This window comes from Rhinopithecus roxellana, chromosome 15 (genome assembly GCF_007565055.1).
Source record: "Rhinopithecus roxellana isolate Shanxi Qingling chromosome 15, ASM756505v1, whole genome shotgun sequence".
Lineage (NCBI taxonomy): Eukaryota > Metazoa > Chordata > Mammalia > Primates > Cercopithecidae > Rhinopithecus > Rhinopithecus roxellana.
This window is the reverse complement of record NC_044563.1, coordinates 57,282,509-57,305,768: the sequence shown is the minus strand read 5'-3', so window position 1 is coordinate 57,305,768 and position 23,260 is coordinate 57,282,509. Positions and strand designations below refer to the sequence as shown.

The following is a 23,260-nucleotide window of genomic DNA, read 5'->3' as shown; positions in this document are numbered from 1 at the left end:
GGAGGTTGAGGCTGCTGTGAGCTGAGATCATGCAACTGCACTCCATCCAGCCTGGGTGACAGAGTGAGACCCTGTCTCAAAGAAAAGAAAAAAGATCAACAAATACAGGAGTTGCTTTTTTGAAAAAGTTAATAAGATAGAGACTGCTAGTTAGATTAATAAAGAAAAAAGAGAGAAGATACAAAGAAAAACAATTAGATATGACAAAGGGGATGTTACCACTGACCCCACAGAATTACAAAAAAACATCAGAGACTACTACGAATATATGAGGTATAAAACCTAGAAGAAATGGATAAATTCATGGACACATACAACCACCCAAGACTGAACCAGGAAGAAACTGAATCCCTGAATAGACCAACAACAAGTTCTGAAACTGAATCAGTAACAAAACGCCTGCCAACCAATAAAAAGCCCAGGATGAGACAGAGTCATAGCCCAACTCTACCAGGGGTATAAAGAACAGGTACCATTCCTACTGAAACTATTCCAAAAATTGACGAGGAAGGACTCCTCCCTAATTCATTCTTTGAGGCCAGCATCATCCTGATACCAAAACCCACCAGAAACACAATAACAACAAAAAATCTTCAGGCCAATATCCTTGATGAACATAGATACAAAAATCCTCAAAAAAATACTGGCAAATCAAATCCAGCAGCACATCAAAAAGCTTAACCACCATGATCATGTAGGCTTTATTCCTGGGATGCAAGGTTGGTTCAACATATGCAAATCAATAAATGTGATTTATCACATAAACAGAAAAACAAAAACCACATGATCATCTTAATAGATGCAGAAAGGGCTTTTGATAAAATTTAACATCATTCATGTTTCAAACTGTCAACAAACTAGGCATTTCACGAATAAACCTCAAAATAATAAGAGCCGTCTATGAGAAACCCATTGCCAACATCATGCTGAATGAGCAAAAGCTGGAAGCATTCCCCTTGAGAACTCGAAAAAGACAGGATGCCTACTCTCACCACTCCTGTTCAATATAGTACTGCAAGTCCTAGCCAGAGCAATCAGGCAGGAGAAAGAAATGAGAGGCCTCAACATAGGAAGAGAAGAAGTCAGACTATCTCTGCAGACAATGTGATTCTATACCTAGGAAACCCCACAGTCTCTGCGCCAAAGCTCCTAGGTCTGATAAACAACTTCAGCAAAGTTTCAGGATGCAAAATCAATGTACAAAAATCAATAGCATTTTTATACACCAACAGCCTCCAAGCTGAAAGCCAAATCAAGAACACAATCCTGTCCACAATAGCCACAAAAAAAAATAACATACCTAGGAATACAACTACCAGGAAGGTGAAAGATCTCTACAACAAGAGTTACAAAACACGGCTTAAAAAAGTATCAGAAATGACACACAAAAAATGGAAAAACATTGCATGCTCATGATAGGAGGAATCAATACTGTTAAAATGGCCATACTGCCCAAAGCAATTTATAGATTCAATGCTATTCTTATCAAACTACCAATGCCATTCTTCACCAAATTAGAAAAAAAAGTATTTTAAAATTCATATAGAACCTTTAAAAAAAGCCTGAATAGCCAAGGAAGTCCTAAGCAAAAAGAACAGAGTTGGAGGCATTATGTTACCCAACTTAAAACTGTACTTCAAGGCTACAGTAACCAAAACAGCATGGTACTGGTACAAGAACAGACACATAGACCAATGGAACAAGTTATAGAGGCCAGAAATAATGTCATACACCTACAATCATCTGATCTTTGACAAAGTTAATGAAAACAGACAACAGGAAAAGATTCCCTATTCAATCAATGATGCTGAGATAACTGGCCAGCCATATGCAGAAGACTGAAACTGAACCCCTTCCTTACACCATCTACAAAAACAAACTCAAGATGCATTAAAGACTTAAATGTAAAACCCAAAATTATAAAAAACTCTGGAAGATAGCTTAGGAAATACACTACTGGGCAAAGAGTCCATGACAAAGATGCCAAAAGCAAATGTGACAGAAACAATAATTAACAAATGAGACCCAATTAAACTAAAGGGCTTCTGCAGAGCAAACGAAACTATCAACAGAGCAAACAGATAAAGTACAGAATTGGAGAAAATATTTTCAAACTATGCATCTGACAAAGGTCTATGGCCAGAATCTATAAGGTACTTAAATTTATAAGCAAAAAAAAAAACCCATTAAAAAGTAGCCAAAGGACATGAACAGATACTTTTCAAAAGAAGACATACATCCTGCCAACAAGCATATGAAAAAATGCTCAACATCACTAATCATTAGAGAAATGCAAACCAAAACTATAATGAGATATTAATATCATGTATGCCAGTCAGAATGACTATTATGAAAATGTCAAGAAAACAACAGATGCTGGCAAAGTTGTGGAGACAAGGGAAGACTTATACACTGCTGGTGGATATATAAATTAGTTCGGCCATTATGGAAAGCAGTTTTGCAACTTCTGAAAGAACTTAAAAACAGAATTACTATTCGATCCAGCAATACCATTATTGGGTATATACCCAAAGGGATATAAATCAATCTACTACAAAGATATATGCGCATGTATGTTCACCGCAGCACTGTTCACAATAACAAAGACATGGAATCAACCTAAATGCCAATCAATGGTAGACTGGATGAAGAAAATGTACATATTTTGGTGTGGTACATATACACCATGGAATACTATGTAGCCATAAAAAAAGAATGAAATCGTGTCCTTTGCAGAAACATGGATGAGCTGGAGACCATTATCCTAAGCAAATTAACACAGGAATAGAAAACCAAGTGCTGAATGTTCTCACTTATAAATGGGCGCTAAACATCAAGTACATATTAACACAAAGAAAATAAAAACAGGCACCACGATCTACTTGAGGGTGGAGGGTGGGTAAAGGGTGGGTGAGGACTGAAGAACTACCTGTCCAGTACTATTCCTTTTCTTACCTGGGTGATGAGATAATCTGTACATCAAACCCCCATGACATGCAATTTACCTGTATAATGAACTTGTACATGTACCCCATGTTAGTCCGTTCTCACATTGCTATAAGAACTGCCTGAGACTGAGTAATTTATAAAGAGAATAGGTTTAATTGACTCATAGTTCTACATGGCTGAGGAGGCCTCAGGAAACTTACAATCATGGCAGAAAGTGAGGGTGCCATGATTCTCTCACTCTTCACAAGGTGGCAGGCGAGAGAACAAATGAAGAAGAAACTTGCCAAACACTTATAAAACCATCAGATCTAATGAGAACTCACTATCATGAGAACAACATGGGGGGAACTACCACCCATGATCCAATGACTTACCACTGGGTGGGGATTATGGGGATTACAATTCAAGATGAGATTTGAGTGGGGACACAGCCAAACCATATCAGCCCTTGAACCCAAAATAAAATAAAAGATTTAAAAAGTTAAGATTTTTCTCTTAAAAATGTCGTCTATAATAGATAAAGTTAACATAGGTAATAATAAAAGAAGATATTAAAACTGTCCAGGGATATGAAATACCAATTCATAGAAGTAGAAAACCAAATAGCTAAGTAAATGCAGCATGCTTAACATTAACAGCAGATAGAAAAGTGCACATTAAAACAAATATCAGTAACCAAAGAGGGCGGAGCAAGATGGCAGAACAGAAGCCTACACCATTTGTCCCCCCCGTCCCCTAAACACCAAATTTTAACAACTATCTACACATAGAATAGCACTATCACAAGAACAAAAACTCAGGTGAGCAGTCACAGTAACTGGTTTTAATCACATCACTGAAAGAGGTATTGAGGAGGGCAGGAGAGACAGTCTTAAATTACCAATACCACCCCTCCTCCATCCCCTGGCAGGAGCCATGTGGTGCAGAGACAGAATCTGTGCATTTTGGGGACGGAGACCACAGCAACTGAGGGACCTTACATTGAACTCTGTGATGCCCTGTCACAGCAGAGAATAAAGCCATGCTGGGCTTAGCTAGTGCTGGTGCACAGAGGCAGAATTTGGACCAGCCCCTAGCCAGAGGGGAATCACCCATCCCAGCTGTTGGAACTGACGTTTCTTGGCCAGCCTTGCCACCATTGGCTGAAGTGCTCTGGAGTTCTAGATAAACTAGAAAGGCAGTCTAGGACACAAGAGCTGTAATTCTTAGGGAACTCCTAGTGTTAGGCTGGGCTTGGAGTCAGTGAACTAGGGTGGCACATGACCTAGGGAGACACCAGCTGGCGCAGCTAAGGGAGTGCTTGTGCCACCCCTCCCCTAACCCCAGGCAGTGCAGTTCACAGCAATAAAAGTGTCTCCTTCCTTCTACTTAAGGAGAGGAGAGTGAAGAGTAAGGAAGATTTTGTCTTATATTTGGATACCAGCTCAGGCACAGGATAGGGCACTGGGCAGTAGGATAGGGCACTGGGAAGACTTGTGAGGCCTCCATTCCAGGCCCTAGTTCTTAGATGGCATTTCTAAACACACTCTGGGCCAAAAGGGAAAACTGCTTTCAAGGGAAGGACTCAGTCCTGCCAGGATTCATCACCTGTTGGACTAAAGAGCCCTTGGGCCCTTGATAATCCTAGCTCCCTGACATTTCTAAACACACCCTGGGCCAAAAGGGAACCTGCTGCTTTGAAGGGAAGGACCTAGTCCTGGCAAGATTCATCCCCTGTTGACTAAAGAGCCCTTTGGCCCTGAATAACCAGCAGCAATACTGAGTTAGTACACTATGGGCCTTAAGGCCTGAGATGTCCTGGCTTCAGGGGTGATGGAGCACATTTCCAGATGTAGTGGCTATGGTGAAAGATTCAAACAGAAGTTTGAGAAAAGCAGAGAGAAAAGTAAAAGAGACTTTGTCTTGCACCACTGGCACTGGGTCGGCCATAGTAAGGTAAAGCGACAAGCAGGCTCTTAAGGTCTCCGAGTCCAGGCCTAGGTTCCTGGACAGCATTTCTGGGCCCACTCTGGGCAAGAGGGGAGTCCACTGCTCTGAAGGGTGAGTCCCAGGCCTGGTAGCATTTACCACAAGCTAAGAGAAGATTCCTTGGGCTTTAAGCAAATATTGTCAGTGGCCTGGCAGAAACCCCCATGAACTGGTGGTGGTAGCCACAAAGAGGCTCCTCTGCCTGTTGAAAGGGGAGGGAAGCATGGGAAGGACTTTGTACTATGGTTTGAGTGTCAGCTTAGCTGCAGTAGAAGAGAATATTGTGTAAATTGCTAAGGTGCTTGACTCCACTCCCTGGCTCCCAGACAGCATCTCTGGACATGCCCAGGGCCTGGGGAAACTTGCCACCCTGAAGGGAAGTTTGCCCAGTGCTGTGTTGGCTTCAGGTCTGACACAGCACAGCACCAGTGGTGGGGGCCACAGGGGTGCTTGAATCACCACACCCTCAGTTTCATATGGCTCAGAATAGAGAGAGATTCCACATGTTTGGGAGAAAGTAAGGGAAAAGAACAAGAGTCTCCAGCTGGTAATCCAGAGAATTCTTCCAGATCTTACCTAAGACAACCAAGGTGGTACGTGTACAAGTTTGCAAAAATCACAGCATTATTGGGCTTGGGGTCCAAGTCCCTTCAAATACCTGGAAAGCCTTCCCAAGAAGGACAAGCACAAATAAGCCCAGATTATGATGACTATAGTAAATCACCAAAGACATTTAAGAGTGTCAACATGATCCGGGAAAATATGACCTCACCAAATGAACTAAATAAGGCACCAGGGACCAATCCTGGAGAAACAGAGATGTATGACCTTTCACACAAAGAATTCAAAACAGCTATTTTGAGGAAACTCAAAGAAATTCAAGATAACACAGAGAAGGAATTCAGAATTCTATCAGATAAATTTAACAAAGAGATTGAAATAATTAAGAATCAAGCAGAAATTCTAGAGCTGAAAAATGTAATTGATATACTAAAGAATGCATCAGTCTCTTGAGAGCAGAAAAGATCAAGCAGAAGAATTAGTGAGCTCAACAGACTATTTGAAAATACTCAGAGAAGACAAAAGAAAAAAGAATAAAAAAAAGTGAAGTATGCCTACCAGATCCAGAAAATAGCCTTAAAAAGCACAAATCTGTGAACTATTGAAGATGGCCGAATAGGAGCAGCTCCAGCCTCCAGCCCCCTGCGTGAGCGACACAGAGGACGGGTGATCTCTGCATTTTCAACTGAGTTACCGGGTTCATCTCACTGGGGAGTGCCGGACAATCTGTGCTGGTCAGCTGGTGCAGCCTGACCAGTGAGAGCTGAAGCAGGGTGATCCATCGCCTCACCTGGGAAGCGCAAGGGGGAAGGGAATCCCTTTTCCTAGCCAAGGGAAACTGAGACACACAACAACTGGAAAATCGGGTAACTCCCACCCTAATACTGCGCTATACCAAGGGTCTTAGCAAACGGCACACCAGGAGATTATATCCCACACCTGGACAGGAGGGTCCCATGCCCATGGAGCCTCCCTTGTTGCTAGCACAGCAGTCAGATCTAACTGCAAGGCAGCAGCGAGGCTGGGGGAGGGGCACCCGCCATTGCTGAGGCTTAAGTAGGTAAACAAAGCCGCCAGGAAGCTCGAACTGGGTGGAGCCCACCGCAGCTCAAGGGGGCCTGCCTGTCTCTGTAGACTCCATCTCTGGGGACAGGGCATAGCTAAACAAAAAGCAGCAGAAACCTCGGCAGAGGTAAATGACCCCGTCTGACAGCTTTGAAGAGAACAGTGGATCTCCCAACACGGAGGTTGCGATCTGAGAACGGACAGACTGCCTGCTCAAGTGGGTCCCTGACCCCTGAGTAGCCTAACTGGGAGACATCCCCCACTAGGTGCAGACTGACACCTCACACCTCACATGGTGGGGTACTCCCCTGAGAGGAAGCTTCCAGAGCAAGAATCAGACAGCAACACTCGCTGTTCAGCAATATTCTATCTTCTGCAGCCTCCGCTGCTGATACCCAGGCAAACAGGGTCTGGAGTGGACCTCAAGCAATCTCCAAGAGACCTGCAGCTGAGGGCCCTGACTGTTAGAAGAAAAACTAACAAACAGAAACGACACCCACACCAAAACCCCATCAGTTCGTCACCGTCATCAAAGACCAAAGGCAGATAAAACCACAAAGATGGGAAAAAAGCAGAGCAGAAAAGCTGGCAATTCAAAAAATCAGAGCGCATCTCCCCCTCCAAAAGAACACAGCTCATCGCCAGCAATGGATCAAAGCTGGACGGAGAATGACTTTGACGAGTTGAGAGAAGAAGGCTTCAGTCAATCAAACTTCTCAGAGCTAAAGGAGGAATTACGTAACCAGCGCAAAGAAACTAAAAATCTTGAAAAAAGAATGGAAGAATGGATAACTAGAATAATCAATGCAGAGAAGGCCATAAATGAACTGACAGAGATCAAAACCATGACACGAGAAATACATGACAAATGCACAAGCTCGATCAACTGGAAGAAAGAGTATCAATGATTGAAGATCAAATGAATGAAATGAAGTGAGAAGAGAAGTCTAGAGAAAAAAGAGGAAAAAGAAATGAACAAAGCCTCCAAGAAATATGGGATTATGTGAAAAGACCAAATCTACGTCTGATTGGTGTGCCTAAAAGTGAGGGGGAAAACGGAACCAAGTTGGAAAACACTCTTCAGGATATCATCCAGGAGAATTTCCCCAACCTAGTAAGGCAGGCCAACATTTAAATTCAGGAAATACAGAGAATGCCACAAAGCTACTCCTCAAGAAGAGCAACTCCAAGACATATAATTATCAGATTCACCAAAGTTGAAATGAAGGAAAAAATGTTAAGGGCAGCCAGAGATAAAGGTCGGGTTACCCACAAAGGGAAGCCCATCAGACTAACAGCAGATCTCTCGGCAGAAATTCTCCAAGCCAGAAGAGAGTGGGGGCCAATATTCAACATTCTGAAAGAAAACAATTTTCAACCCAGAATTTCACATCCAGCCAAACTAAGTTTCATAAGTGAAGGAGAAATGAAATCCTTTACAGATAAGCAAATGCTTAGAGATTTTGTTACCACCAGGCCTGCCCTATAAGAGCTCCTGAAGGAAGCACTAAACATGGAAAGGAACAACCAGTATCAGCCATTGCAAAAACATGCCAAAATGTAAAGACCATTGATGCTAGAAAAAAACTGCATCAACTAACGAGCAAAATAACCAGCTAATATCACAATGACAGGATCAAGTTCACACATAACAATATTAACCTTAAATGTAAATGGACTAAATGGTCCAATTAAAAGACACAGACTGGCAAATTGGATAAAGAGTCAAGACCCATCAGTTTGCTGTATTCATGTGCAGAGATACATATAGGCTCAAAATAAAGGGATGGAGGAAGATCTACCAAGCAAATGGAGAACAAAAAAAAGCAGGGGTTGCAATCCTAGTCTCTGATAAAATAGACTTTAAACCATCAAAGATCAAAAGAGACAAAGAAGGCCATTACATAATGGTAAAGGGATCAATTCAACAGGAAGAGCTAACTCTCCTAAATATATATGCACCCAATACAGGAGCACCCAGATTCATAAAGCAAGTCCTTAGAGACTTACAAAGAGACTTAGACTCCCATACAATAATAATGGGAGACTTCAACACTCCACTGTCAATATTAGACAAATCAACGAGACAGAAAGTTAACAAGGATATCCAGGAATTGAACTCATCTCTGCACCAAGCGGACCTAATAGACATCTATAGAACTCTCCACCCCAAATCAACCGAATATACATTCTTCTCAGCACCACATCGCACTTATTCCAAAATTGACCACATAATTGGAAGTAAAGCACTCCTTAGCAAATGTACAAGAACAAAAATTATAACAAACTGTCTCTCAGACCACAGTGCAATCAAACTAGAACTCAGGACTAAGAAACGCAATCAAAACCGCTCAACTACATGGAAACTGAACAACCTGCTCCTGAATGACTACTGGGTAGATAACGAAATGAAGGCAGAAATAAAGATGTTCTTTGAAACCAATGAGAACAAAAATACAACATACCAGAATCTCCGGGACACATTTAAAGCAGTGTGTAGAGGGAAATTTATAGCACTAAATGCCCACAAGAGAAAGCTGGAAAGATCTAAAATTGACACCCTAACATCACAATTAAAAGAACTGGAGAAGCAAGAGCAAACACATTCAAAAGCTAGCAGAAGGCAAGAAATAACTAAGATCAGAGCAGAACTGAAGGAGATAGAGACACAAAAAACCCTCCAAAAAATCAATGAATCCAGAAGTTGGTTTTTTGAAAAAATCAACAAAATTGACAGACCGCTAGCAAGACTAATAAAGAAGAAAAGAGAGAAGAATCAAATAGATGCAATAAAAAATGATAAAGGGGATATCACCACCGACCCCACAGAAATACAAACTACCATCAGAGAATACTATAAACACCTCTACGCAAATAAACTAGAAAATCTAGAAGAAATGGATAATTTCCTGGACACTTACACTCTTCCAAGACTAAACCAGGAAGAAGTTGAATCCCTGAATAGACCAATAGCAGGCTCTGAAATTGAGGCAATAATTAATAGCCTACCAACCAAAAAAAGTCCAGGACCAGATGGATTCACAGCTGAATTCTACCAGAGGTACAAGGAGGAGCTGGTACCATTCCTTCTGAAACTATTCCAATCAATAGAAAAAGAGGGAATCCTCCCTAACTCATTTTATGAGGCCAACATCATCCTGATACCAAAGCCTGGCAGAGACATAACAAAAAAAGAAAATTTTAGACCAATATCCCTGATGAACATCGATACAAAAATCCTCAATAAAATACTGGCAAACCGGATTCAGCAGCACATCAAAAAGCTTATCCACCATGATCAAGTGGGCTTCATCCCTGGGATGCAAGGCTGGTTCAACATTCGCAAATCAATAAACGTAATCCAGCATATAAACAGAACCAAAGACAAGAACCACGTGAATATCTCAATAGATGCAGAAAAGGCTTTTGACAAAATTCAACAGCCCTTCATGCTAAAATCACTCAATAAATTCGGTATTGATGGAACGTACCTCAAAATAATAAGAGCTATTTATGACAAACCCACAGCCAATATCATACTGAATGGGCAAAAACTGGAAAAATTCCCTTTGAAAACTGGCACAAGACAGGGATGCCCTCTCTCACCACTCCTATTCAACATAGTGTTGGAAGTTCTGGCTAGGGCAATCAGGCAAGATAAAGAAATCAAGGGTATTCAGTTAGGAAAAGAAGAAGTCAAATTGTCCCTGTTTGCAGATGACATGATTGTATATTTAGAAAACCCCATTGTCTCAGCCCAAAATCTCCTTAAGCTGATAAGCAACTTCAGCAAAGTCTCAGGATACACAATTAATGTGCAAAAATCACAAGCATTCTTATACACCAGTAACAGACAAACAGAGAGCCAAATCATGAATGAACTTCCATTCACAATTGCTTCAAAGAGAATAAAATACCTAGGAATCCAACTTACAAGGGATGTCAAGGACCTCTTCAAGGAGAACTACAAACCACTGCTCAGTGAAATCAAAGAGGACACAAACAAATGGAAAAACATACCATGCTCATGGATAGGAAGAATCAATATTGTGAAAATGGCCATACTGCCCAAGGTTATTTATAGATTCAATGCCATCCCCATCAAGCTACCAATGAGTTTCTTCACAGAATTGGAAAAAACTGCTTTGAAGTTCATATGGAACCAAAAAAGAGCCTGCATTGCCAAGACAATCCTAAGTCAAAAGAACAAAGCTGGAGGCGTCACGCTACCTGACTTCAAACTATACTACAAGGCTACAGTAACCAAAACAGCATGGTACTGGTACCAAAACAGAGATACACACCAATGGAACAGAACAGAGTCCTCAGAAATAATACCACACATCTACAGCCATCTGATCTTTGACAAACCTGAGAGAAACAAGAAATGGGGAAAGGATTCCCTATTTAACAAATGGTGCTGGGAAAACTGGCTAGCCATAAGTAGAAAGCTAAAACTGGATCCTTTCCTTACTCCTTATACGAAAATTAATTCAAGATGGATTAGAGACTTAAATGTTAGACCTAATACCATAAAAACCCTAGAAGAAAACCTAGGTAGTACCATTCAGGACATAGGCATGGGCAAGGACTTCATGTCTAAAACACCAAAAGCAACAGCAACAAAAGCCAAAATTGACAAATGGGATCTAATTAAACTAAAGAGCTTCTGCACAGCAAAAGAAACTACCATCAGAGTGAACAGGCAACCTACAGAATGGGAGAAAATTTTTGCAAGCTACTCATCTGACAAAGGGCTAATATCCAGAACCTACAAAGAACTCAAACACATTTACAAGAAAAAAACAAACAACCCCATCAAAAAGTGGGCAAAGGATATGAACAGACATTTCTCAAAAGAAGACATTCATACAGCCAACAGACACATGAAAAAATGCTCATCATCACTGGCCATCAGAGAAATGCAAATCAAAACCACAATGAGATACCATCTCACACCACTTAGAATGGCAATCATTAAAAAGTCAGGAAACAACAGGTGCTGGAGAGGATGTGGAGAAATAGGAACACTTTTACACTGTTGGTGGGACTGTAAACTAGTTCAACCATTATGGAAAACAGTATGGCAATTCCTCAAGGATCTAGAACTAGATGTACCATATGACCCAGCCATCCCATTAGTGGGTATATACCCAAAGGATCATAAATCATGCTGCTATAAAGACACACGCACACGTATGTTTATTGCGGCACTATTCACAATAGCAAAGACTTGGAATCAACCCAAATGTCCATCTGTGACAGACTGGATTAAGAAAATGTGGCACATATACACCATGGAATACTATGCAGCCATAAAAAAGGATGAGTTTGCGTCCTTTGTAGGGACATGGATGCAGCTGGAAACCATCATTCTTAGCAAACTATCACAAGAACAGAAAACCAAACACCGCATGTTCTCACTCATAGGTGGGAACTGAACAATGAGATCACTTGGACTCGGGAAGGGGAACATCACACATCGGGGCCTATCATGGGGAGGGGGGAGGAGGGAGGGATTGCATTGCGAGTTATACCTGATATAAATGACAAATTGATGGGTGCTGACGAGTTGATGGGTGCAGCACACCAACATGGCACAAGTATACATATGTAACAAACCTGCACGTTATGCACATGTACCCTAGAAGTTAAAGTATAATAAAAAAAAACTTAAAAAAAATAAAAATAAAAATAATGTTGACCGAAAAAATAAAGTAACAGAAAGAGCTCAAGACCATATTACCATTATGTAAATTATAAACATATTACACACAAAATAATATATATTTTACAAAGATAAATACATATATCCAGGAAAATATATCCAAGATAAGAGTAGACATTTATATGAAAATAGGAAATGGGACTAGGAATTAAGGACGAAAGAAAAAAAATAAGAGGGCAAGAAGAACTTTGAAGAGATTAAAAATTATACTGTATTATGACCTAAGTTGTGTTGTAAATAGAAGTCTCTGCTCCTAAGTTATACATATGTACACATGATAAAGAACCCAAGAATGAGGTTCAATCTTTCAGTCTAAAGAATCATTGATATATAATTTAAAAAATTAAAACCAATCTGAATTATTGTTAGAGTTTATTACATTATGGGAAGTGATGGGAGTAGGGTGGCTTTATAGATAGATGCATATTAACATTTTCTTATTTAAAAAAGACATGTATTTGGTTGATTCTAGGTGTTGATAGAGAAAAGTGAGTTTTAAAATGTGAATTAAAAGTTTTAGGGTAATAGCCAGGTGCAGTGGTCCCAGCTACTTGGGAGGCTGAGGCAGGAGGATCACTTGAGCCCCAGAGTTCAACAATACAGTTTGAGCACGGTCGTGTCACTGCACTTCAGCCTGGGGTGATAGGGTAAAACCCTGTCTCTAAACAGAAAAAAAAAAGTTTTAAGGTAACCATTAGAGATCTAGACATGAGATTTCTTTCTTTAAACAATTAGTGAAAAGACTGGAATTGAAAGAAAACTTAGTGCTCACAAGAAGAAAAAGCATAGGTAAACAGAAGACACACATAAGGTGAAATATATCAATAATCACCATGTGAGTTACATTCTTCTATGAAAAAAGACTCATTAAGACTCATATTAGGAAAAATATGCAGTACTATATTGTTTTTAAGATATCCTAAAATAAATATATCAAACAAAACAGAGGCCCAAGTCAAAACCAAAATTATTTATCTACCTGGGATATTTTACAATGATTAAAATACATAATCTACCAAGATAAAAGTCACAAACCTAATAACAGAGAACCAAACCAACTTCATAATAAAAAAAATGCCAGAAATGCAAGGAGATACTGACAAATCTACAATAGTGGGGATAGACTTTAATATACCTATTTCCAAAGTTAACAAACTAAGTAGACAGAAAATTATTTTAGGGAGAATCTGAGTAACATAATTGTGCCTTTTATTAAGTTATTATTATTATTTTTAGAGACAGGGTCTCACTCTGCTGCCCAGGCTGGAGAGCAGTAGTGTGATCATAGCTCACCACAGGCTCAAGGGATCCTCCTGCCTCAGCCCCCAGTAGCTAGGACTACAGGTGCATGCCATCACACCCAGCTAATTTTTAAATTTTTTATAGAGATAGGGTCTCACTCTGTCATCCAGGTCAGAGAGCAGTGGCGTGATCATAGCTCACTGCAGCCTCAAGGGATCCTCCTGTCTCAGCCCCCAGTAGCTAGGACTACAGGCACATGCCATCACACCCAGCTAATTTTTAATTTTTTATAGAGATAGGGTCTTGCTCTGTCATCAAGGCCAGAGGGCAGTGGCGTGATCACAGCTCACTGCAGCCTCAAACTCCTGGCCTCAAACAATTCTCCAGCCTTGGCCTCCCAAAATAACTGTCACTGTGCCTGGCCAGTTATTAATATTTTTAACTTGGAAATTCATCTTTCTTTATTCTGCTTTGGAATGCTGGAGCTGAGGCTCTCAAAACCATATTTCTGCTTTGACCACTGGTTTCCTGTTAGACTCTGACAATATGGGTGGTGCTAAAAGGAGACTGCAAAGCTGGAAGAGGAAAAAGGGGCTTATCTCTTCCTATCTGCTCCCCATGGGTTTCCTGACTGCTTGTGATTCCTGTGAATGCCACTGGAATAATGTGGTTTTTGGTTTGTTTTGTTTTTGCTGTAGTCTAGCAAGTCTTTCCTCAGCAGTAGCTGAATCTAGTTTGCAGTTTTTCCAACTTTTACAAAATAGCTTCACTGTGACTCCTCCATAGGTCCAGCACCAGCTGGCCAGTATCTTCTTCTCAGCTACACAAAGCCCATCACAGCCCAGAGACATCAAGAGCCAAGCAGCACCTCTTACCCAGAGGTCTAAATTTCAGGTGTCAGGAGCACCTCTTCCAACTTTCTAAAGTTGCATAATTTCAACCTCATTCTACAAAGAAAACTCCAGGCTCAGGTGGTCTCATGGTGAATTCTTCCAAACTTTAAGGAGAAAATAATAATAGTATATAAACTTTCCTAGGAAATGGAAAAAAATGAACACTTCCAAACACATTTTATCAGGCAAGCATAACCTTGATTATAAATCCTAACAAGAATACTGTAACAAAAGAAATCAATACACCAACACATCTCCCAAACATAGATGCAAAAATCCTTGACAAAGAATCCGCAAATTCAATTCGTGATATTCATCGTGACCAAGTGAGACTTTCAGAATAAACTCTCAGAAGTGTATTTCCACTACGAGGCTAGAATTTCTGGAACAAGGGGTGTCACTCACCTGTCCGGTCAACATCCTTTTTCATGGGCAGTACAGTATAATCCAGTTGCTCATCTGAGTCCTCAAACATCCTTGGCTTGGACTGCAGCATGAATTGGGGCTCTTTCTGGGGACTTCCCCTGCCTCCATTCCAGTCCACTGACTCGTCAGAGAGCTGAACTTGCTGTAGGTATGGGATCCGGATAATCCTGTTTTCATCCAGGCTTAACTTCTTCAGTCTTCAATTAAGGAAAGTGAATATAGAATCATAGCAATAATGATACCTCAGGATTGTTTACCAAGCCACTTTAGGGAAAAAACATGGAATCAGGCTTGGATACTTATTCCTTTTGTGTGGCGTTGAGCCAGTGACTTACTGTCTCTGGGATTCAATATCCCTGTCTCTAAAATGGGGATAATATTTATTAACCTTTCAGGGCTCTTGTGAAGATTAAATGAGGCAATATGTAAATGGCCTGGCACAAAGTAGTATTCAGTAAATGGTAGTTGAATCCAAAGTAAATTTTCCAGGGAAGTAAAGCTTAACAATGTAAATGCCACTATTTTATTTACTTCAGTTAGAACTCAGGAATTAAATTTGTCTTTCTGATTCTCATTATTTTAAAAAATTTTCCTGTCTCTACTGTCAGGGTCTGGATCCTATCCTGGGTAAAATCTCCTCCTGTTTTCCTTTCTCTTTGCTGCTTCTAATTCAGTCATGTGATCAGAAATGTCCTCATTGATGGCCATTTTTATGGAGGAGCCAAAGCTCAGAGGGGAGAAATGACTTACCCATGGCCACAGAGTAGAGATAAATTGTGGAGCTAGGGTTTAAACCCAAGCCTTTTGGCTTCTAGAACAGCACTCAGAGTGTGAGCAAGCCTGGAGATTAGAGGAGGCCCAAGCAGTGAAAGGCTTATGGCTTTACCTCCTGAGCCCAGCCAGGCTGGCAAAGCAACTGGGGTTGGAGAGTCTGTTGTCATCCAGCATCAGTGTCTCCAGCGCTGGGAACCTCAGGATGTACCTCTTGCTTGTCAGCGATGTTACAGATGCCTCCCTGTGAGTTCAAAGATCTTGGGTAATGAGCAAGATCGAGGGACAAACTCCACCATTCCCAGGAAGCCATGGAGGACAGGGAATCAATTAGGAGCCCTAACCAGCTTAGGAACTGTTCTAGTGCCCGAAAGAGGTCCCCACAGGGATGCACAGAAAGCATAATTCCTTCCCCACCTTCTCCTTTCCCAAACACTATTATACATACCGTATCGTCTTCTGTATGGAGAAAGGTTACATACATCATTGAGACCAGGTTAGGGCAGGGTGGGGGATTGTATAAGTAGTGCTTATAGAAAATGCCAGGGTGAAAGAGGTATGACCAAGCTGGAGGGAGCATTCTGCTGGAGATCACTGCACAATTTTGATTCAGGAAGACTCCTTGTTATGCTGTGTCACCTAGTAGACTGGTAACTATGGGAGCACCAGGAGACAATGCTCTTGTTATAGACCATAGCTTTGCCAACTAGTAGGGTAAAGAAGGGTGGATTGAGGGCACCATCCCTGGCTGTAGTGAGGTTCTCTTCTCAAGTGGCTTCATAAAATGAACACACGAGTAAGGAGTGGAGAAGTTTCTTCTTAAACTCAAACTCTCTGAAGATTCCCAGAAATACCTAAGAGTGAGATTTAGGGGGGTGATGCCCTGAATTACAGGGGTGGGCAGGAAGTGGTGGCATTTTAAGTACTGCCATTAATGTGACCTCATTTGTGTCCTCCAGGTAGATGAGACTTAGGTAACTCTCTTCCACACAGGCAGATGATGCAAATAACATTTTCATTCTTCCCTCCATACTGTATGCCACCCATACACCAAAATAGTACACATAGGCACAAATGCATACAGTATACACATATATAAGCCACAAACACACACACAACTAGAGGAAGGGAAACAAACATTTCTTTAGCACCTACCGCACTTCTGGCATTGTGCAATGTGCTTTGTATGTGTTATCCAAGGATAGGTATTATATACCTCCTTTACAGATTAAGAAAATGAAGCTCAGAGCAACTTGCCTGGTCTCATAGCTAGAAAGTGGGACAACTCAAACTAGAACCTGGGTCTGCCTGACTCCAAATCCCATGCCCTTTCCACTGCCAAATCACACCTCTCACATTCACATCTACTAGCCCCATGCGGATTAAAGGATGGGGAAGTGGAAGGGGGAGCTGATGTCTGAGCTAGAGAGAGCTTAACAAAGGTTGGCAGTGAGTTCAAAAGCTAGGACAGTAATGTATACATGAAGTCTGGGATATTTCACAGGTGAATTTAGAAAGGGTATATTCTAAATGAATGTATTACTAATTAATTCATTCATTCACACTCATGGATTTCTTTAACATATATTTATGTGGCCAGGTACTAAGAATACAAATAAAAGAACACATCCCTCCCCTCTAGGTGCTTACAGTCTGTGGAGTAGGTGGACACACAGCCTGCAGTGAGACAAACACTATAAAAGAAGTATGTGGGGAAGGCACCTATTTAGGAAAAGCAATGTTAAAGCACAACCATGAGGAATGGAGAGTGAATTGTCATGCTCTTAACCAATGTGAAAGAAAGAGAACAGGGAAAAAAAAAATCTCTTCGTGGCTGGATCTGTAACAGTATTAGAAGCTATAGGCAGCCATGTTTCCCATCATAGGGTCTAGAAAGACACAGGCAGCCCACCTGTAAAGAAAAATGTGGCAAGTCACGGAGAAGAGGAGATGTGAAAGCTGAGAGACAGAACTTCCAGGCTGCTCCACAGTCCTCAGGGCCTACGTTCAGTATGACCCTAAGGCACGGCTGTGAGATTCCCCAATGTTCTTACAATCAATTCCCCCCTGACTTTTTTTCCGTATCCTAACACTGACAGACTTCCATAGATTATGACAGTTCTGACTGGAAAAAGGGACAGGTCAGATAAACTTTCAGAAAGAGACCTGGCAACAGTGTAGGGAACAGGCTTGAAGTCCAAAGACCAGAGACACTTAACAGAGAAGGCAGGAAGCCTTTATAGTTCATAATATTTCAAGGTCACAGATGTGCCCTTTCCTCTTTCTGGAAGGACCAACTTTCATACACTGAATTTTTAATCTCTATCTGAGAGCTATTACAGAACAGTGCACAGCACCACTGTTGATTTATAATTGATTGGCCAATCTTTATTTTACTCCAGTGAAGTATGAAATAGCTAAGAAATAAGCCTTTAAAAAATTCCTCTCAAGCTCCATAATGCAGAAGTTGGCTCTGTCTTGTCTCTTGTGACAAGTTACACCACTTTGTCTTTTTAAAGTTCCACCCTAATTATAGCATGGGAAAGTTTCATTTTTTGTGTCTAAAATAGACATCTTAAAATAGAGGGGCAGCCATTAGATGGGTGAGAAGACAGATGCCTACCTTCAGAGGAAAGCAGCAGGCTTTCCCACCGAGCCCCTCCTGTTGCAGTTTTGGAAGAAAAGCTCTCTGAAGTGGCAAAGTCTGTCCGTAGTGGAGAAGCCAGGGTTTCCAGCTGTTCAGAGTGGTGCTATTTTTATTATCACTTCTCTTGCCAAACAGAATTAATACTACTTAAAATCTGAGAGATTTAATGAAGGTTTTTCAGAAGCTAAGGGTATGTGCAGTGGCTGGATTCAGCAATGGGAATTTGTGTACCATATTAGAAGATGCATGGGAAGGGTGGCCAGGATCCCTGAGCTCTGGCTCGGGTGCTGCTGCTGCTTTGCTTGCTGTGTGACTTCTGGCTGGTGTTGAGCATATCTGGGCCTAGATCCTCTATCTATATGGTAAAAGGGGATTTCTTTTACTTTACACTGTAAGACTTTGGATCAGGCTAAAAATATTGCTCAAAAGACTGAACCAAGGGCTGCAACAAATAAGATGAAACTTAGCAAGCACTTACATTAGGACAAATGTCAGATCAGCTTCTGTGTTAAGATATAGAACATCAACTGTGCAAACACCAGAATAAGGGAGACATGGTTTAACAGATTGTGTGTAAAAGGGGATTGTGATGTGGCTACTAAAAAGCTAGTGCTCTTTTAGGTGGCGCTATTTGGAATATAGTGACTAAAAGAAAGGAGGTAACAATTCATCCTCTGCTCTGTGCTGGTGGTGCCTGAGAAAACCGACTTGTATGGTCTGAAGCAGAAAGGGAGTAGGCCTAATGAAAGAGCCAAAGTAGCAGATTCCAGCTCAAAACAAGTAATAGTCTAAAGATAGAATGGGTCAAATATGATTCCCTTAACTCACCCAGACAAAGAAAATAGCAAGAAATGGAGACACAAATAGTTCAGAATAGATGAGGTATATGATGAATGGAAAAAGTGAAGAGAAAGGAGGATGGAGAAGCAGACAGAGTCAGACCATAAAAAGCCTTGAGCGATGTTAATGGAGTTTATCTTTAGGACAGTGGGAACCTGCTAAAGGACTTTAAGCAGGGCAGTGACAGAATCACATGTGCATTTCAGAAAGATCACTCTGGCTGACAGATAGGAGGATGGGTTGGGAGGCAAGAAACTGCAGACTGGGACCAAACAGGAGGATAACAGGAATAAGCAGGTTTGAGAAGAATTTAGAAAGTATAATTCACAGCACCTGGTGAATGAATGTGTGGAATGAGGGAGGCTGAAATTGGGCTACTGCTCAGGTTTCTACTGGACAACTACACAGTAGATGGGAAGAAGTGCCAGTCAATGAGGCCAGGAAAGGAAAGAAAGGAATAGAGAGTGAGGAGGGCTTTTTGGCATGGGGATGTGTGTGAGGAGTTTGATAAGTAGGCTAAATAGGCTTATAGTTCAGAAGACTTGCGAGGAGAGGAGGCCACCAATAAAGAGTATAAAGATTAAGAAAAATAGTAGGTTGAGGGTGGATGACTGGGGAGCACCAAAGTTTAAGAGGCTGGCAGAAAAGGAACCCACAGAGCATACTCAATCTAGATAGATGAGTGGGAAGAAAATAATGACAATGGTATTTGTCTGAAGACCCACAGCTTTATTTTTATTTTTGTAGAGACAAGGTCTCATTACGTTGCCCAGGCTGGCCTCGAACTCCTGGGCTCAAGCAATCCTCCTGCCTCAGCCTCCCAAAGTGCTGGGATTACAAGTGTGAGTGACCATGCCTGGCCAACTCACAGCTTTCAAAGCGTGCTGATTTCTTTTTTTTTTTGGAGACGGAGTCTCACTCTGTCCCCAGGCTGGAGTGCAGTGGCGCGATCTCGGCTCACTGCAAGCTCTGCCTCCTGGGTTCACACCATTCTCCTGCCTCAGCCTCCTGAGTAGCCGAGACTACAGGCACGTGCCACCACACCTGGCTAATTTTTTGTGTTTTTAGTAGAGACGGGGTTTCACCGTGTTAGCCAGGATGGTCTCAATCTCCTGACCTCGTGATCCGCCTGTCTCGGCCTCCCAAAGTGCTGGGATTACAAGCGTGAGCGACCGCGCCCGGCCCCAAAGCGTGCTGATTTCAATCACTACTCTGACGCAGGTAGGAATACATTTATTCTCCCCCTCATATATAAGAACGTGGAAGTGCAGGGTGGAGGAGACTAGTTATTTTATGTAACTAGGCTTTCCACTGAAAACAACTAGAATGATGAATAAAATATAAAAAGAAAAAAGATCCATTTTATTTATTTTCTTTTGTAGAGATGGGGTCTTGCTATGTTGCCTAGGCTGGACTTGAACTCCTGGCCTAAAACAATCTTCCCACCTTGGTCTCTCAAGTAGCTGGCAACTACAGGCACACACCGCCATTCCCTGTGGTGGTGGATCTATCATTTTAATATGTATAAGAGATGTGAAGAGAGTAAGGAAGCAGTTTGCCAAATCTAAAAACCTAGAGGGAGAAACTTAACATAGGAAGCCACTGAAGCCTTGAGGGCATTTACTTATCCTGTTGAAACTGAACTATGGTTTGAGAGTATCATGGGGCTACAGAATCAAAGCCCAGGCACCCTGAAGGTGGGGAGTTTAATCAGAGACCCTTAAATGAATTTGGGATCCTAAAGGGATACACCCTCAGGGTGAAATTAACCAAAACTAAACCCATTCTCCTTATCCCATAGCCAGGAGAAAACTGTCTTGGAGTGAACAGAGAAGGAGAAGGGGAAGGGCAGACTGGTCCTCTTGAAAAACTATAGCCCAAATCTGTATCATCAGAGTGGTTCAGAAAACACCCAGTCAGGAATTTAGCTTAAGCTTCTTCCATACTGAGTGACCCTAGGTACCAAAATAAATAGAAAGGTTTATAGTGTTGCAAACTAAATAATGTGGGACCAACTCTTTCCTGAGTAAAAAACTAGAAAACCCAGACACAATATACATTTAAAAACAATCTGCCCTAAGGTACCTGGGAACTAACAAGCTGTGAAGAATTATGGTGCTAAGATTTGAAAAAAGAAGGAAATCCAAAGGGGTTCATGCAATACTTTTCCCCTAGGACTGTCTGCTGACTCCAGAAGTGGCTGAGAGGCTGAGAAGTTGAGCAGAGATTCTGACAACCCTACTGGGCCAGCGGCCGAAAACTGGAATCCAAGGCATGCCACAGAATGGAAGCCTGACTGCTCATGCTCTAAGTTAGGTCATCAGAAAACCAAACCCTCGAAGGATGTATATACTAGAAATAGTATGGACCTTGCAGAGACTGAAGACTAGCTTCAAATAATTTCAATGTTTATCATTGAAATAAGATGATTTGAAATTATTAGTGATGTAGATCACCAGAAAACCCTTGATCTGGTGGGAAAAAAGTGATTTGAGTTGTCCAAAGAAAGAGCTATGGCCTCTCATTCAGTTTCTATTTACATTTAACTTAAAACTAATTAAGCTCAAATAAAATTGAACATTCAGTTCCTATATCACACTAGCTACATTTCAAGTGCTCAAGAGCTCAATATGCCTAGTAGCTACACTATGAACAACACAGATATAGAACATTTCCAACATTGTGGTAAGTTCTACACAGTGCTAAATTCAGCCTCGTAAGGATTACTAGACAGTGTCTACAAATTGGTGCTAATCTCTGTGTATATGAAAGGCATGGTAGACCATGCCTCACTCAAAAATGGGGGATCATAAAGGTCAGATGGAAGAATGAAAATTTAGCCAAAGTCTGTTTCACAACGGACCCAGTGGAGTCATAAATCTACCTTGTGGTTTCTCCTCGGTTCCTGAATGTGTAACTGAAACAGACATACTAAACAACTGGCAGAACACCCACATTTATTTACTGAGCAACAAAGTATAGTCCATTATAGTAGGAAGTGTCCAACTGAAACCCCAGGAAACTTTCTTCCCAATAGTAAACCAAAAACAATACTGAATCCCTGAGGTAATTGCAGAGATTACTGCCATCACTAAAGACCAAAAAGATGGAAGGATAGTGATTCCTATGACATCTCTGTTTAACATCTCTTGTTTATTTAACTTGTGAAGAAGATACCCTTTGTTTATTTAGCTTGTACAGAAAACAGGTTTTGAAGAATGATTGTAATTACTGTAAGCTTAATCAAGAGGTGACTCCAACTTTCAGCTGCTATTCCAGATGTGGAATCTTTTTACTGGAACAAATCAACCCAGCCCCTGGTACTGTGGATACAGCTAAGGACCTGTCAGATATTTCTTTCTCTTTATCAATTAACAAAAACTACCAGAAGCAGTCTGCTTTCACCTGACAGGGACAACAGTACACCTCTGTCCTTTTCTCTTGGGGCTATATCAACTCTGGGATCTTCTTGGTTATTTTGATATCCTACAGAATATCATGCTGATTGGACCTGGCAAGCAGGAAAAGTTGCAAACACCCTAGATGCCTTAGTAAGATACCTTTGTGTTACAGGATGGAGGTAAGCCCCCTCCCCCACCAAAATTCAAGGTACTATGATATGGATTAATTTTTTGTTGTTGTCCAGGTATCTGAAGCATGTTGTGATATATTTCTAATGTGAAAGACATAATCCTGTACCTTGCTTCTTATTTATCTGATACTACTTGTAAGAAAAAAATCACAAAGTTTCACTGGCCTTTTTGGATTTTATATTTATTTTATTTATTTATTTATTTATTTTTTGAGATGGAGTCTCACTCTGTCACCCAGGGTTGGAGTGCAGTGGTGTGATCTTGGTTCACTGCAACCACTGCCTCCCAGGTTCAAGCAATTCTCCTGCTTCAGTCTCCCGAGTAGCTGGGATTACAGGCACCAGCCACAACATCTGACTAATTTTTGTATTTTTAGTAGAGACGGGGTTTTGCCACATTGGCCAAGCTGGTCTCAAACTCCTGACCTCAAGTGATCCACCTGCCTTGGCTTCCCAAAGTGCTGGGATTATAGGCGTGAGCCACCGTGCCCATCCCCTTTTTAGATTTTAGAAGTGACATATAAAACATTTGTGCTGTTCTAACTCATTTACTAAGTATCCCACAAGGCTGCTAGTTT

General features: G+C 41.2%; 1 protein-coding gene across 3 annotated transcripts in view; it reads right to left on the bottom strand.

Annotated features, from left to right (window-relative positions):
• XRRA1 (X-ray radiation resistance associated 1) overlaps window positions 1-23,260 on the bottom strand; it is a 99,456-nt gene that overhangs the window by 38,264 nt on the left and 37,932 nt on the right. For all 3 annotated transcript variants that reach the window (XM_030917413.1, XM_030917414.1, XM_030917415.1), the window contains 2 exons: window positions 15,719-15,847; window positions 14,812-15,029 (listed from right to left, as the gene is read on the bottom strand). In XM_030917413.1, the coding sequence (XP_030773273.1) occupies window positions 14,812-15,029; window positions 15,719-15,847 (347 nt within the window). The remainder of the gene's footprint in view (window positions 1-14,811; window positions 15,030-15,718; window positions 15,848-23,260) is intronic.